Source organism: Haliaeetus albicilla, chromosome 10, assembly GCF_947461875.1.
Source record: "Haliaeetus albicilla chromosome 10, bHalAlb1.1, whole genome shotgun sequence".
Classification (NCBI taxonomy): Eukaryota; Metazoa; Chordata; class Aves; order Accipitriformes; family Accipitridae; genus Haliaeetus; species Haliaeetus albicilla.
This window is the reverse complement of record NC_091492.1, coordinates 22,687,654-22,700,044: the sequence shown is the minus strand read 5'-3', so window position 1 is coordinate 22,700,044 and position 12,391 is coordinate 22,687,654. Positions and strand designations below refer to the sequence as shown.

Genomic DNA, 12,391 nt, shown 5'->3' with positions numbered 1-12,391 from the left:
GGCTCCAAGGAGGCTACCTGGCCTCTGCCTCGTCCTTGCTTTGGGGCAGCAGTTTTGTCATTTTGGCATGATGCCTGGAGCGGCATGTCTGCTCTGGAGCAGCCCTGATGCAGTGAGCACGAGCACGCCACCTCTGGAGAAGCACCCTACAGTGGATACCAGCACCCATCCTCTGGAGAAACACCTTGCAGTGGGCACCAGCACCCATCCCCATTAACTCACTTTGCAGATGCCCAGTGCAAGGTGATGGGGCTGGGCTGACCTTGCAGTGCTGGGAAGGATAGAGCTGCCCTTTTCATGCTCACCGGCAATCTTCAGGCAGAAATACATCCCTCTGAACCACCTCAGTGGGCTGCAGGACAGGGAGAGGTCACAGACCCTCAACCCTTGAACGCTGGAGTCATGGGGAGATGCTGCTGCTCTTGGATGGGAGGCACCAGTGGGTGTCCTGCTCACCCGGGTGAAGCCAGGCGGGAGGGGAAGAGCTGGGCAGGGATGCCCTCTCCTCCCAGCGGGGCCAGCGGGCCGCGGGCGCCGTCGCTTTCATTTCGCTTCTCTTGCTCAGGCGGTAAATCTCGCCTGACGGGGCAGGAAGAGGCACCGAGTGCCGGGAGGGGGAGGAGGTGCTGAGGCAGCGGCACTGCTGGTTGGTAACCTCAGCGCTTCCTCCTAGCAGGGTGCCTTTCCCGCGGTGCCCAGGGATGCTGTCCTGATGCCTGCATCCCCGGGTGGGTGACCCCTGGTCCCAACCATGGCTGCGTCCCCTGGAGGGATCCCTGCTGACCTGCAAGGTAAGCATCGCCCGCTGCCAGGGCACCAATGCCACATGGAAAGCGCCAGTACGGGGCCTGCTCGGCCCCGGTTTGCCGTGCCGGGGTTGGCAGAGCCGCTTTTCGGTTCCTCGTCGGCAGCAGCTGCGATTCAGGGGGGTTCCAAGCAGGGCGTGGGGCGTGAGGGCTGCTCTCACTCCCAAAGCTCCCATGCTTGTGGATGCTGCTCAGGCCAAAAGCACCCCCAGAGAACAGGCTGGATCCTGAAGGACAAGGCTCCTGCTACCCGGTTTGTAGGTGCAGCCTGGTGCTGCTTGCTCCCATGGGCTTGGGGTCCCCCAGCCAGCTGGGGGTCCCTGGCAGCTCCCCAGGGAAGCATGGCCTGCAGCCCTGCCCTGGCTCCTCAGCAGCGCGGGGGATGCGTGAAGTACCGCTGCTCCCAGCCTTCCCTCATTTGATTGAAGAAGCAAAAGGCCGCAGAGGTCTCGGGGTCCTGCAGCCTCACAAGCCCCACCAAGGCTTGCAGTGGAGTGGGAAGGAGCTGGGTCACTGCATCTCCACAGCCCCAGGTCCTGGCTCTACCAGGATGGGTCCCTGGGGACGTGTGGCTCAAGTCACTGGACCTGCGGGGCTCTTGGCAGCCTCAGCAAGGGCCAGAGTGAGCGGTGGTGTTGCAAAAACCTGGCTTGTTTTGCATGGTGATGGGCAGTTGTGGTTCTTGTTCCACTCCTCTGAGCGAGAGGTGTAAATCAGGAGAGATGGGGAGGCAGTGTGGGGAGGTGATGCTCAAGGCAGGAGGCAGCAGGCAGGAGCAATGCTCACTCTGGTCTGCAGCTACTATGGGAGCGACTGGTTTGCCAGTGCAGGGAGACTGGCACACACGACCACCCATGCAGGTCATAGCCGGGAGAGTTCCCCAAAAAATGCAAAAGTAGAATACATCCTTGGCTGCACCATGGGCAAGCAGAACTTGGGTGCTGAGTTGCTCCCCAGTAGTAAATGTGGGAAGGAAGAAAGGGAAACCAAGACCCTATTGTTGCTCAGTGCCAGCTCCCAGTGAGCAAGGCAGCATGTGCAGCGTAAACCAGTGACCCCAAAGCCCTGTGCTTGGTCAAGGCTGCAGCCTGGGCTGCAGAAGCCAATGGGGAGGTGGGTTTTTCACCTGAGCAGCAAACAAGATCCAAAGCTGGTGAAGAAGCACGTGGCTTAGCTGAGAGAGCAACCAGGGTCTGACCGTCAGGTGTAGATGGAGAGGAGTTGATTCAGATGGGAATGGAGGGGACGGTGTCCCCAAGGGCAGCAGGGAGTGCGGGAGAGGACCAGGGGTGGCTTCAGCCACCTCGCTTCATGGGGACATTGGTTTTTTTCAGAGGGCATCACCGCCTTCCTGGGGACAAAGAAGGTCCTTCTGGTGATGAGTGTCCAGCTGCAGGTGAAATCCAAGTATGATGACTATATCTTGGTACGTGCAGAATCTGGCCTGGTTCCTGCTTTCCCAGTTTCCCCAGGCAGCTGTTTCATGGCTGCAGTGGGAGACGGGGGTGGCTCCCCTGTCACTGCAGTCCCTCGTCACACCAATGTCCCCTGCCTAGGTGCTGACAGCCTGGCGAGCCTATGTGCTGCCGGTGATGCTGCCAGTGAGGGTAAGTGTTGGGGGACCCTGTGCCATGGTAGAGCTCTGTGGCTCCTGGGAGAGCATCGCTCAGCTGCCTGGGGCACCGGGGTGGGTGGCCTGTGGGGGACCGGGGTGGGTGGCCTGTGGGTCACCTGGGCCACTGGGTCTGGAAAGCCCCCAGGAGCAGGAGGAGGAGGATGGGGTGAAGGGGAGGGTGTTTGCATCAGGGGGCTGGTGAAGGCTGGGGGGCATGGCCAGTCACTGCCCAGGGCATGGAGAAGGGTGGGAGCTGGTGGTTACCCTTGGGTCCCCCTTCTCCATCAGTGCTGGGGCTGATCCTGCTCCTCTCACCCACAGGTTCACAGCAGCTTCAGCTTCCTGGAGGTGAGGGACATGACAGTGCGAGAGCCCAGCTTGGTGAGTGGCACCAACACCGGGGGCAAACCCAGCCTGGGCACCCACCCCACCTTGTGCCCACCTCCTCCCATGGCAAACCCTGGCCCAGAGCCCACCATGGGGTCTGGGGGCGTCCTGGCCCCCCGTTGCACATTGAGGGTCACCAGTGATGATCTGTGAGAGCTCCGCAGGGTATTTATCCCTTTGCCACCTCTAAAGAAATTCTCTTATGGCCTCATCCAGGGTATTGCCCTCAGGGCTGGAGGTGCAGGGAGGCACCCAGGGGTGCTGGGGGCCAGCGTGGGTGCCTGCGCCTCTTCCCTGCTGGCAGCCACCGACAGCACCTGGCCGTGGCACCTCCCGCTCTGCAGGGACAAGGTGACAAATGGCTGCTGGCTTACCGAGGCAAAGCCAAATTTAGCAGGAGGGTGTTTTAAACCCTGTTAATCCTCTTAGAGGCGTGCACGTAGGGCAGATGCGGTGGGTGGGAACCGTGGAGGAGAGGAACCCTGGCTTCGATGTGTTGGCCGAAACAGGGCTGCAGTCCTCATTAACCTCTTGTCTTGTCTTTTGCTGGTTAAAGCATCATCAGTGACGACAGCCCCAGCCTCTAAACAGGGTTTCTGCTGCTCAGCAGGCTGCGTGGCTGAGCTCCGGGACAGAAATAAAGAGGAGCTGGGCAGAAAGCGAGGGGTGCTGGGGGTTGAAACCCCACGGTGGGGGGTGGTGAGACATCTGACTGTGATATGGAAAGCCCAGGGGTTATTAATCTGCAGGCAGAGTGCAGGCAGGGCCGGGCCCCGCTGTCTCCCACAGCCCCGGGCACCGGCAGAAGCGCTGTCCTCGCGTGCTGCCAAGCAGATAATTGTCATCTCACTCCCACGCCTCAATCAGTGTGTAATTAAATCAGGGAGCGTGTTGCCATGGGATTTTTTTTCTGGTAGGAACCGAAAGATAAAAAAGCTTCAAAACCTGATTAGATAAATTCAGGGAGGAAACCTCCGTCCTCCAGCTGCGGCTGCTGCAGGCAGAGTCAAGGCTATTCTCACCCCCACTGCTTTTGGGCTGCTTTTGCATTAGCTTAGCTTGAATTTTGGGGAGGTTTATGCCTTATTCTGGCACATTACGATCTCTTTAATGTATTTTGTCCTCAATTCCTGGTGCTTGCAGCCTTCCCTGTGCTCACAGTGCTCTGACTGGGTTTATAAGCAGCAGCTGGGTGTTTGCAGCAAGGAGCTGATGGCTGTCACCGTTGTGTCTGGGGGCTTGGGGATGCTGTGTGCTGCCAGCTCACTCAGGCATCTCCCATCCTTTGGACCCTGCAGGTTGTCATAGAAACGGATGTAGCTTCTTACGCCTTCCGGTTCATGTCCTTTGATGATTTGGAGCAAGTTGTCATCCATGTCACCATGTCACTTAAGAAGGTCTTTCCAGATTCATCCCCTGGGTAAGGGTCTTCTGCTCCTCAGGGGTGGTTGTATAGGTATCAGAGCAACCTCTTTGCTCAGAAAAGCCCCAAATATGGGATGGGTTCACAACAGCACCTTTTAACAGGGGAAAACAACACTGATGGAGGCCAGACCCTTCTCCCCAGTTGCATCCGGAAGAATATTTCTGGCCACCCTACATACAAGGGTTATAGCTAAGCATAAAGTTGTGGGGATGCTCTTCTTCCAGCCCACAGCCACACACCCCTCTGGTCTTTCCCCAGGACACTGCTCAAGAACTCCCCCCCTAACCTGTATGAGAGGATCCAGCGGATCACAGACTCGCTGGAGGAAATGCTGCAGAGCAGCCCTGGGCCCTGTGGTAAGACTCCCCCCCCCCACCTCCCCCAGGCAGGACCAGGAGGGTTGGAGCACCCTGGGGACCATCACAGCCCAGCATCCATCAACACTAGCTCTGCTGACAGCCCCCCTCCTCTGCTGGCAGGGCACCCATGGTGACTTAGGTCAGAAGGAGCCCTGCTCGTGGGGTCTCCTCTCCACCAGCCCATGGGGCAGGAGCATGGGATGTAGTTCCCCAGAAAGGAGCAGGACAGCTGTGGGACAAAGATGCTCAGTGTCCACACATGAGGACATGCAGCTGTGGATGCTTCTACCCACCTCATACAGCATTGCTGCAGAGCCAGGAGCTTTTTCCTGTAGCCTGGTTTGGAGTAGGATACCTCTGTTATCATCATAGCAATGCACCTTGCCTGATGTCTACATAGACCAAGCAAAGCAAGCCACAGCCCTCTGAGTTGCGCAGTCACTTTTTGGGCTGGCACTAGACCACGCAGGATGCCTTGGCCCCTTTAAGGAAGGAAGGGAAAGCCCTCACCATCCCTTTTGAGCCCCTGCCATCCTTCTCCTGCTTCCTCCTCTCTCCAAAGGTCTCCTCTGTGTTCTTCTGGGAAGGTCTGCCACCAAGACTGCCTTCTCTTTGCAGGGGGGTTTTCAGAGACCTACGCTGCTTTATGTGATTACAATGGCTTTGCCTTCCGTGAGGAAATCCAGTGGGTAAGCTGGTCTGTCCCATGGAGAAGAGGCAGTTGCAGTGTGTCACTTGACAGGCAGGGAAGCAGGATGCTCACAGGGCTGCTGGGGCTGGGAGAATCCCAGGGATACCCCAGGGACATCCCAGAGCTGGGAACCACAGTTTTGCCTGTCTTGAGTGCCCCCTGCTCCTTGGTGGGGTGGAATCAAAGTGCAGGTTGGGGTTGAGATGCCTTGGACCAGGTTGTTTCCCAGACCATCACATAAGAAGAGCCCCTGGAAATCTGGGACCTTGCTGGGTGTCCCTAGTAGAGGGGAACCCCGCTGGGACCCAGCCACAGCAGGACTGGCTGTCCCCCTCTTCCTCTGGGACACTGACTCCAGCCCACCTCTCCCCACACCCTCATTCCCACCAGCCTGGGGGTGCGTTGCCTTCTTCTGGCCATTCCCTGCAGAAGTGGTCCAAGACCCACCAAGCCATTCCACCGATCTGGGACATGTGTCTTGCCAGCCAGAGCACCAGGGGGAGGTTTTAGGCTAAGGGTTTAGGCAAGGAGGGTCCCTGAGGGCTCAGCTCCCTCCAGCAGTACTGGGCACCTGAGCCCTCCCCAGGACCAGGTGCTGAGCGTGATCCATGTGTTCATCCATCTGGGCAGGACGTGGACAACATCTACCACAGCCAGGACTGCCGGGAGTTCAACCTGCTGGACTTCAGCCATCTGGAGAGCCGGTGAGTCCCCCAGCTGTGCTGCCTACGGTGCCCTGTGCCACACCAGCATTCACCCTCATCCTCCCCATCAGGAGTGGCCTAACACACTCCTTCACTTGTGTTAGAAGCTTTTTTCACTTTCCACACTCCAAGGACGCCACATCTACAGGCTGATGCTCCCCTGCACCAAACACAATGAGCCCCATCCCATGGGGTGATGGCCCTTAGAGGCCGGGCAGCCTCCCATGTTCATTTTTAACACTTAAATAAGCCTGCGAGCTGCTTACAGAGGTGGAAACTGAACGTCACGGCGGCTTCTTGCAGCTCGTGGCTGTCAGGTGTTTCCCTATGCAAAGCAGCCGGTGCTGCTCGCCTCCCTGAAACTTGGCACTGCTCCCTACCAGCACCCCAAATATCTGTTATAACCTTATAGTGGGGCCATGAGCTCAGTCTGTGCCCCAAGTTGTCCCCGTGAGGCTCAGCCATGTCTTCATCCCAAGAAAGACAGAGCAAGGGCTGAGGTCTGGGGGAAAGCAGCTGCTGGGCTGGGGCGTAGTGAGTCAAAGTTCTGGGCTGAGTGTTTTGGGGAACAGAGGATCTGTGTTCAGTTGGCCAAAAAGGAGACAGTTTTAGCGATCTCTTTGGACCGAGAAATCAAAAAGAAACTTGTTTCCACTTGAGCAAAATGTGTGTTGTTCTTTACACGAGAGCTCAGAGTTAAAAAGGAAAAAAACAGAGGTTTTGACAGAAGCATGCAAATATTTTGATTAATTTTATTTTCCTTGAGGGAATAATGTGGGGAAGCTGAGCTGCGTTTGTGGATTGCTTTAAATTCATGGACCACTGTCCTGCTCCCTTGAACACTGTGTTGGGGCACCCTGGGGCTCAGTGTCTTGGGGCATCCCGGGATTGGGTGTGTTGGGTCACCCATTTGGGACCAGGTTTGGCTCAGCCTGGCCCCTGACTCTCCTGTCACCCTGCAGAGACGTGGCACTGAGTATCGCTGCCTTGTCCTTCAACCTGTGGTTCACCAAGCTCTCCTGCAAGGACTTCAGGCTGGTGAGTGCTGGCACTGCGGCACTGGGCGTGCCAGAGGTGGCCAGCTTTCCAGAAAGGCTTTCTTCTCCCCTGCCAGAACCAGGAGATTTCAGAGCAGCTGCTCTACATGCTCAGCAAATCGGTGATGTTGGAGGAGCTGGTGCTGGAAAACAGCGGGTTGAAAGCGTAAGCAAAGGCGTTGCACGGCCCTGGCATGGCAATGAGCAGGGTCTTAGCAGCCTGGTGGATCTCCCCTCACGTGCATGGAGCAGGGTGGTCCATGGACCCATGTGCCAGAGGGGTGTTGGTGCCCCATCCCCTCAACAGCATGAAGCTCACTGAGAGCAGAGACCCCCTGAGCCTGGAGGCCAGTGAACATCACCTACCCTTGGAGATGCTCTGCTTTCTCCTGCTGGCTCCTCAGATGGAGTGAGCTCTGCCATGCTGGCAGCAGCTGGTGGCACATCCCTGTAAGGCTACGGGGTTGGTGGCTGTCTCTCCCGGAGGAGGCCGTACCTTGCTCAGATGTGTGACCCTTCTCCCCACAGTGACTTTGCGCAGAGGATGGCCCAGGCACTCAGCAACCATCCCGACTCTGTTCTGCACACCATCAACCTTGCTGGCAACCAGCTGGAAGACAGAGGTACCCAACTTTTGGGCTGGGATGAGTTTACACCCATGAAAACCAATATTCAACTCCAAATCCCACTGGCAGCTGCCTCCTGCCCTGGGGACTGTAGCTCGGGGTGGGACGGACACCTGCCTGCGCTGGCACAGCTTCTCAGGGCCCTCTGGTCTTTGATCAGGGATTGTTGCCTTCAGCCGGCATGTGGAGAAGAGCCCCAAGGGGCTGCAGAGCCTCAGCTTGGCCAGGACGATGCTCACTGCCAAAGGTACTGTCTGGGTGCCATCGGGAGGCTGTGCACGGCAGCGCTCGGGGCCAAGCTGGCACCAAAGGGGTGGTTGGAGGGGCTGCAGGGACACCCTGGAAAGGGCATCTTGAAGGATGCAATATCCTGCTGCCCCAGCTGTAGGAAAGTGCCCCTGCCTCTGCTCCATGGCTCTCCCTGGTGCAGGGGACCCACGGGCATCCATCTCTCCCCTCTCCTCAAGCAGGGATGAGCATATTATGCAAGGCCCTGGCAGATAATGAAGCCATCGGATCCTCCCTGCGGCACTTGGACCTCTCTGGAAACCCCGGCACACTGGCTGGGGACGACGTCAGCGTGAGTGCCTGGGCTGCAATGGGTGACACCCATCTGACTCTGTCCCCAGCGTGGTTTGGATGGCTTCAGTCTCCTGGGATCTGCACCCTGCCTTGCAGCACCCTAGGGATGGGGAATTCACAGCTCCGACACCTCCCTGCCTACCCGGGAGCAGCTGGGGGATGCACTGGGGACATCCCACTGCATCTCCTTGCAGGAGGGTGGGAGACACCACCTGGAGCAAGGACATATCCCAGGAGCGAATGGCATGGGGCTGAGTCCCTCTGGGCAGAATTCATCCCTGTGCTCAGCGGAAGGGAGGAGGCAGGCAGGAGCTGGGATTTCTGGGCTGGAGGGTGCTGGGTGGGGAGGTCAGGGTCCTGGGCAAAGCCTCTGAGCCCTCTCTGCCTGCAGAACCTGCAGAGTCTCCTCCGCCAGTGCCACTCGCTCTCCCACCTCAGCCTGGCCAGCACAGACTGCCCTTTGGATGCTGTGAGTACTCGCACAGGGGGTCCTGAGAGGGAGCCCCTGCCCTCAGCCCCCCTCTCAAAACAGTGGCACGCTGCTGGGGAGTGCTGCCACCCCATCGCGGCTGGCATGGGGTTGCGGAGACAGGGTGTGCGTGGGGCAGTGGGCAGCCAGCCCAGCGATGTCCCACTCTGTGCCCACTGCTGTGGGTGGGCTGGGGGACTCGGGGTTCAGCAGGAGGAAGAAGGGAGCCCCAGCATGGGGCAGACCCCCTTAGCACCCCCCCATAGCTCGTCCCATACCATCACCCATCCATTCCTGGGCTGTGTGAGGGGCCACAGCACCTCCTCGACATGGCTCACCTCCCCACCCTGGCAGCTCTTTGGAGCCCTCGTCCATGGATGCCATGCCAGCCTCGTCCATCTGGATCTCTCCAAAAATGTGTACTCCCACAAGTAAGGCCCCGGGATGATGGGGAGGGGAGTGCGGTACCCAGGGGAGTGGCTGGTGCTGGGTGGCAGATGATGCCATGTTGTACCTGTCTTTTCAGGAGGGTGAAAACCATCTCCCCTGACATCAAGGAGTTTTTCACCCAGGCCTGTGCCCTCAGGCATGTCTCCCTGGCAGGTACCAAGCTGCCAGCAGATGCTGTAAGGTGAGGTGGGGCTGTGAGTCCACCAAAGGGAATGGATTTGGGGTAGGCATGGTCCAGGGGGGGGACCTCGCTCAGGGCTTTGTATGTTGAGAGGGGTGGTGAGGATGGATGGGGCTGTGAGAAGCAGAGCTCTGGGAAGGATGTCTTCTCCAGCACCCTGCTTCCACTGCCTGGACCACTGTGGGGTTGGACCCCATGGCAGGTGCTGGTGCCCCTGTTGCTCACACCGACGGGTGGCTTTGGTGACTTTTCCAGAGCGTTGCTGCAAGGGCTGGCAGACAACAGTCACATCAGTGACCTGCACCTGGATCTTAGCAACTGTGAGGTAAGGGGCCAGCACCCATGGGTGCCATCAGTGCAGCCAGGGGGTCCCATTGCAGTGGTTGAGGGGGCTTGCTCTCTGTGCGGGAAAGTCTGTGCCCTGTCCGCTGTGGGGCTGGGGTAACCTTCCCGACGGCAGGATCTCATTTGCAGGGCTCGGCGCCTCCCCTTGTACTGATGTCTTGCTGTTTCTTCCAAGCTGAGATCAGCGGGGGCCCAAGTCATCCAGGATCTCATCCCTGACGCCAGCTCCATCAGCGACCTGGACTTGTCTGACAATGGTAAGTTGCTTTTTCCCCGCCTGGGAGAAGATGTCCTCCATCTGAGGGTCCAGCCACCACGGGCTGTTTGGCAGAGGCCAGCTCAGCCCCAGCACCTCATGAGCTTGTAGGAGTCCCCAGGGAGATGGGCTGCTGCACTTGCCTGCCTCTTGACTGCACTGGCTGATGCAACATTAAACGGCACTTGTCACCTGTAAAAGTCCTTCAGCAGCAGGAGCTGCAGCACTACAGGCTGTGTCTCACGGGGGTGAAGGCACCCAACAGCCAGCAGTGGATTCCTGCCTGAGAAATTACCACCTCATCAGGCTTTTATGGCTTTTTACCTCAAAACCAACCACCCCTCTGCCTTTTCCAAGGCAGGCAGTCCTTACCTGTGCTCTTCTCCCTCTGCTGATGTCCTTCCCAGTGTGCCAGGCCTTTTCCATCACCTTCCAGTGTTGCATCCCATGGTGGGCAGCAGTGGTGGCCCTTGCCTCTCCTCTCATTCAGAGACAGCATCTCCAGCATGGGGTGTGGGGTGACTTCTTCTTTCCCTCCTGCCTCGGAACTTGCCAAAAATTCTCATTTCCCATCTTTCTTGGTACAAGTCTCTTCAGCTCACTGCATCCAAGGTGGTCTCGTGTTGCTAGCTCAGAGTTTGAAACATTGAAAAAGTCTCCCTGGGCTGAAACTCTTCCCACCGCTCTGCAGGAGTTTGCAGTCTCTACTGCTAACCTTGTCCTGCCGTGGCCTCCAAAGCCATGGGTGAGCAATCCTAATCATCACAACCATCATCTCTGCCAGCTCTTGATTTCACCTAAAAGGCCCCAAACCTTAAAGCAGCCTTGCTAAGAACTCACACCACATCATGCAGCTCCTTGACAGCCAGATGGCTGTGGGAAAGCTGACGTGGTTTGGAGTCTTTCAAAAACCTGTTCAGGCCACCAATGCTCCAAAATCTCATGCTCTCACCCAAAATCTCTGGCCAACCTTTGCCAAATTATGCTTCTATTTTTGGCTTTCCTAGTAGAGCAGCTCCATGCAGGAGGGACAGTCCCATAGGTGGGTCTTGATGCCACTTGCCCTTGGCTGGCAGAGCAGCTGGGCGAGCAGATCCCTGCCCGCATCCTTGCCCCATGGGAGGGATGTCACCTTTGCTTGCCGAATTTCCCTGGAGATGCCGCAGCCATGAGGGTGGAAGTGCAGGCAGCTGCCGGCCACCCGTGAGAACTCCTCCCATGTTGTCCAGGGTATTGGGTGGGTGATGGACGGCACATTGCTGTGGGATGGCAGAAAGCAAGAGCCATCTCTAGCTCCATAAGTGCTCCCCATGGCTCAGCACAGCCTTGGCACCCCAAATAGCAGGAGGCCCCAGAGTGGGTGCTCCTTCCCTGGGGTCACTCCTCAGGGACCCCAGCTCTGTACAGGTCTTAGGTCTCCTTGGAGGAGCCATGAAGAGGATGAAGATGCTCAGGAGTTGCCCTGGGCATCTCTCCACTAGCCCACGGTGGCAGCTTGGTGGCTCTGCAGGTCTCCTGTGAGGGACCACTTTGGTGTCACCTTGGTGCACTGCTTGGAGCATCCCGGTGGGTGTCCCCCATCTCTTGCAGGCTTTGACCCTGACATGGTGACACTGGTGCTCTCCATTGGCAGAAGCAAGTCCATTAGGCACGTTTCTCTGGGGAAAAACTTCAACATCAAATCCAAGTAAGTGCAAAACTGCAGCACCCTGGGGCCAGGAGCCATCCTGGCACCATGCACCCACCTCAACTCTTTCTCCCCATTGAAAGCCCATGGGCTGTTTGGGAATGCCAGGGATTGCTTTGCCCATCCTGCCTGCTCCAACCCAACAGGGAGCCTGGGGCTGTGGGGGGACAATCACCTGCTCCTGGCACAGTCCCTATGGGACTGCAGGTGCTGCAAGGACAGGTCACAGCTTCAGGCAAGAGCGGGAGGATGGAGTCTTGCCAGCTGCCCCTGTGGCCCTGGGGGACGCGTGTGTAATTGCCCCGCCACCTCTCCTGCAGGGAGGGGCTGTTGGATGTCCTGCACCGCATTGTCCAGCTCACCCAGGAGGATGACTGTGTAAGTCCGGCTTGCCCTCAACCACCCCAACCATCCCACCCATGCTCTTGGTTGCACTCCACCACCACCATGCAGCCTCCCTGCCGGGGTGCTGTCTGGATCCCTCCCAGCACAGGCTGGGAGCAACTCCCACCCCTGCCCCCGCCATTCAAATCCTTCGGCTCTTATTTTGCTCTGTCTGAAGCAGATGCTCAGACAGAGAAGCGAGAGCTGTTCCCGTTCATCTGGGAAAGCGGGAGCCTGTGTCTGGCTAAAGGCACAGAGGAGATGCTTGGTGTAGCATGGCTGCAGCCCAGCTTTCCAAAAAAACCTCTTTCCTCCTCGCTGCCTGCCAGGCATCTGAGCTAAATCCAGGGTGTTGCCTAAGCACCCATTGCCCTCCTGTTTCTTGG

At 58.1% G+C, this 12,391-nt stretch overlaps 1 protein-coding gene across 1 annotated transcript in view; it reads left to right on the top strand.

Moving 5' to 3' along the window:
* Positions 1-751: 751 nt before the first annotated feature.
* The window catches only part of CARMIL2 (capping protein regulator and myosin 1 linker 2), a 24,961-nt gene continuing 13,321 nt past the window's right edge, over positions 752-12,391 (top strand). The window contains exons 1-20 of the mRNA XM_069793154.1: positions 752-791; positions 2,141-2,232; positions 2,363-2,413; positions 2,743-2,802; positions 4,107-4,228; positions 4,493-4,590; positions 5,212-5,282; positions 5,915-5,988; positions 6,951-7,026; positions 7,103-7,191; positions 7,554-7,648; positions 7,812-7,898; positions 8,122-8,231; positions 8,625-8,702; positions 9,057-9,133; positions 9,229-9,333; positions 9,589-9,658; positions 9,854-9,935; positions 11,525-11,621; positions 11,942-11,999. Of these exons, the coding sequence (XP_069649255.1) occupies positions 752-791; positions 2,141-2,232; positions 2,363-2,413; positions 2,743-2,802; positions 4,107-4,228; positions 4,493-4,590; positions 5,212-5,282; positions 5,915-5,988; positions 6,951-7,026; positions 7,103-7,191; positions 7,554-7,648; positions 7,812-7,898; positions 8,122-8,231; positions 8,625-8,702; positions 9,057-9,133; positions 9,229-9,333; positions 9,589-9,658; positions 9,854-9,935; positions 11,525-11,621; positions 11,942-11,999 (1,632 nt within the window). The remainder of the gene's footprint in view (positions 792-2,140; positions 2,233-2,362; positions 2,414-2,742; positions 2,803-4,106; positions 4,229-4,492; positions 4,591-5,211; positions 5,283-5,914; positions 5,989-6,950; positions 7,027-7,102; positions 7,192-7,553; positions 7,649-7,811; positions 7,899-8,121; positions 8,232-8,624; positions 8,703-9,056; positions 9,134-9,228; positions 9,334-9,588; positions 9,659-9,853; positions 9,936-11,524; positions 11,622-11,941; positions 12,000-12,391) is intronic.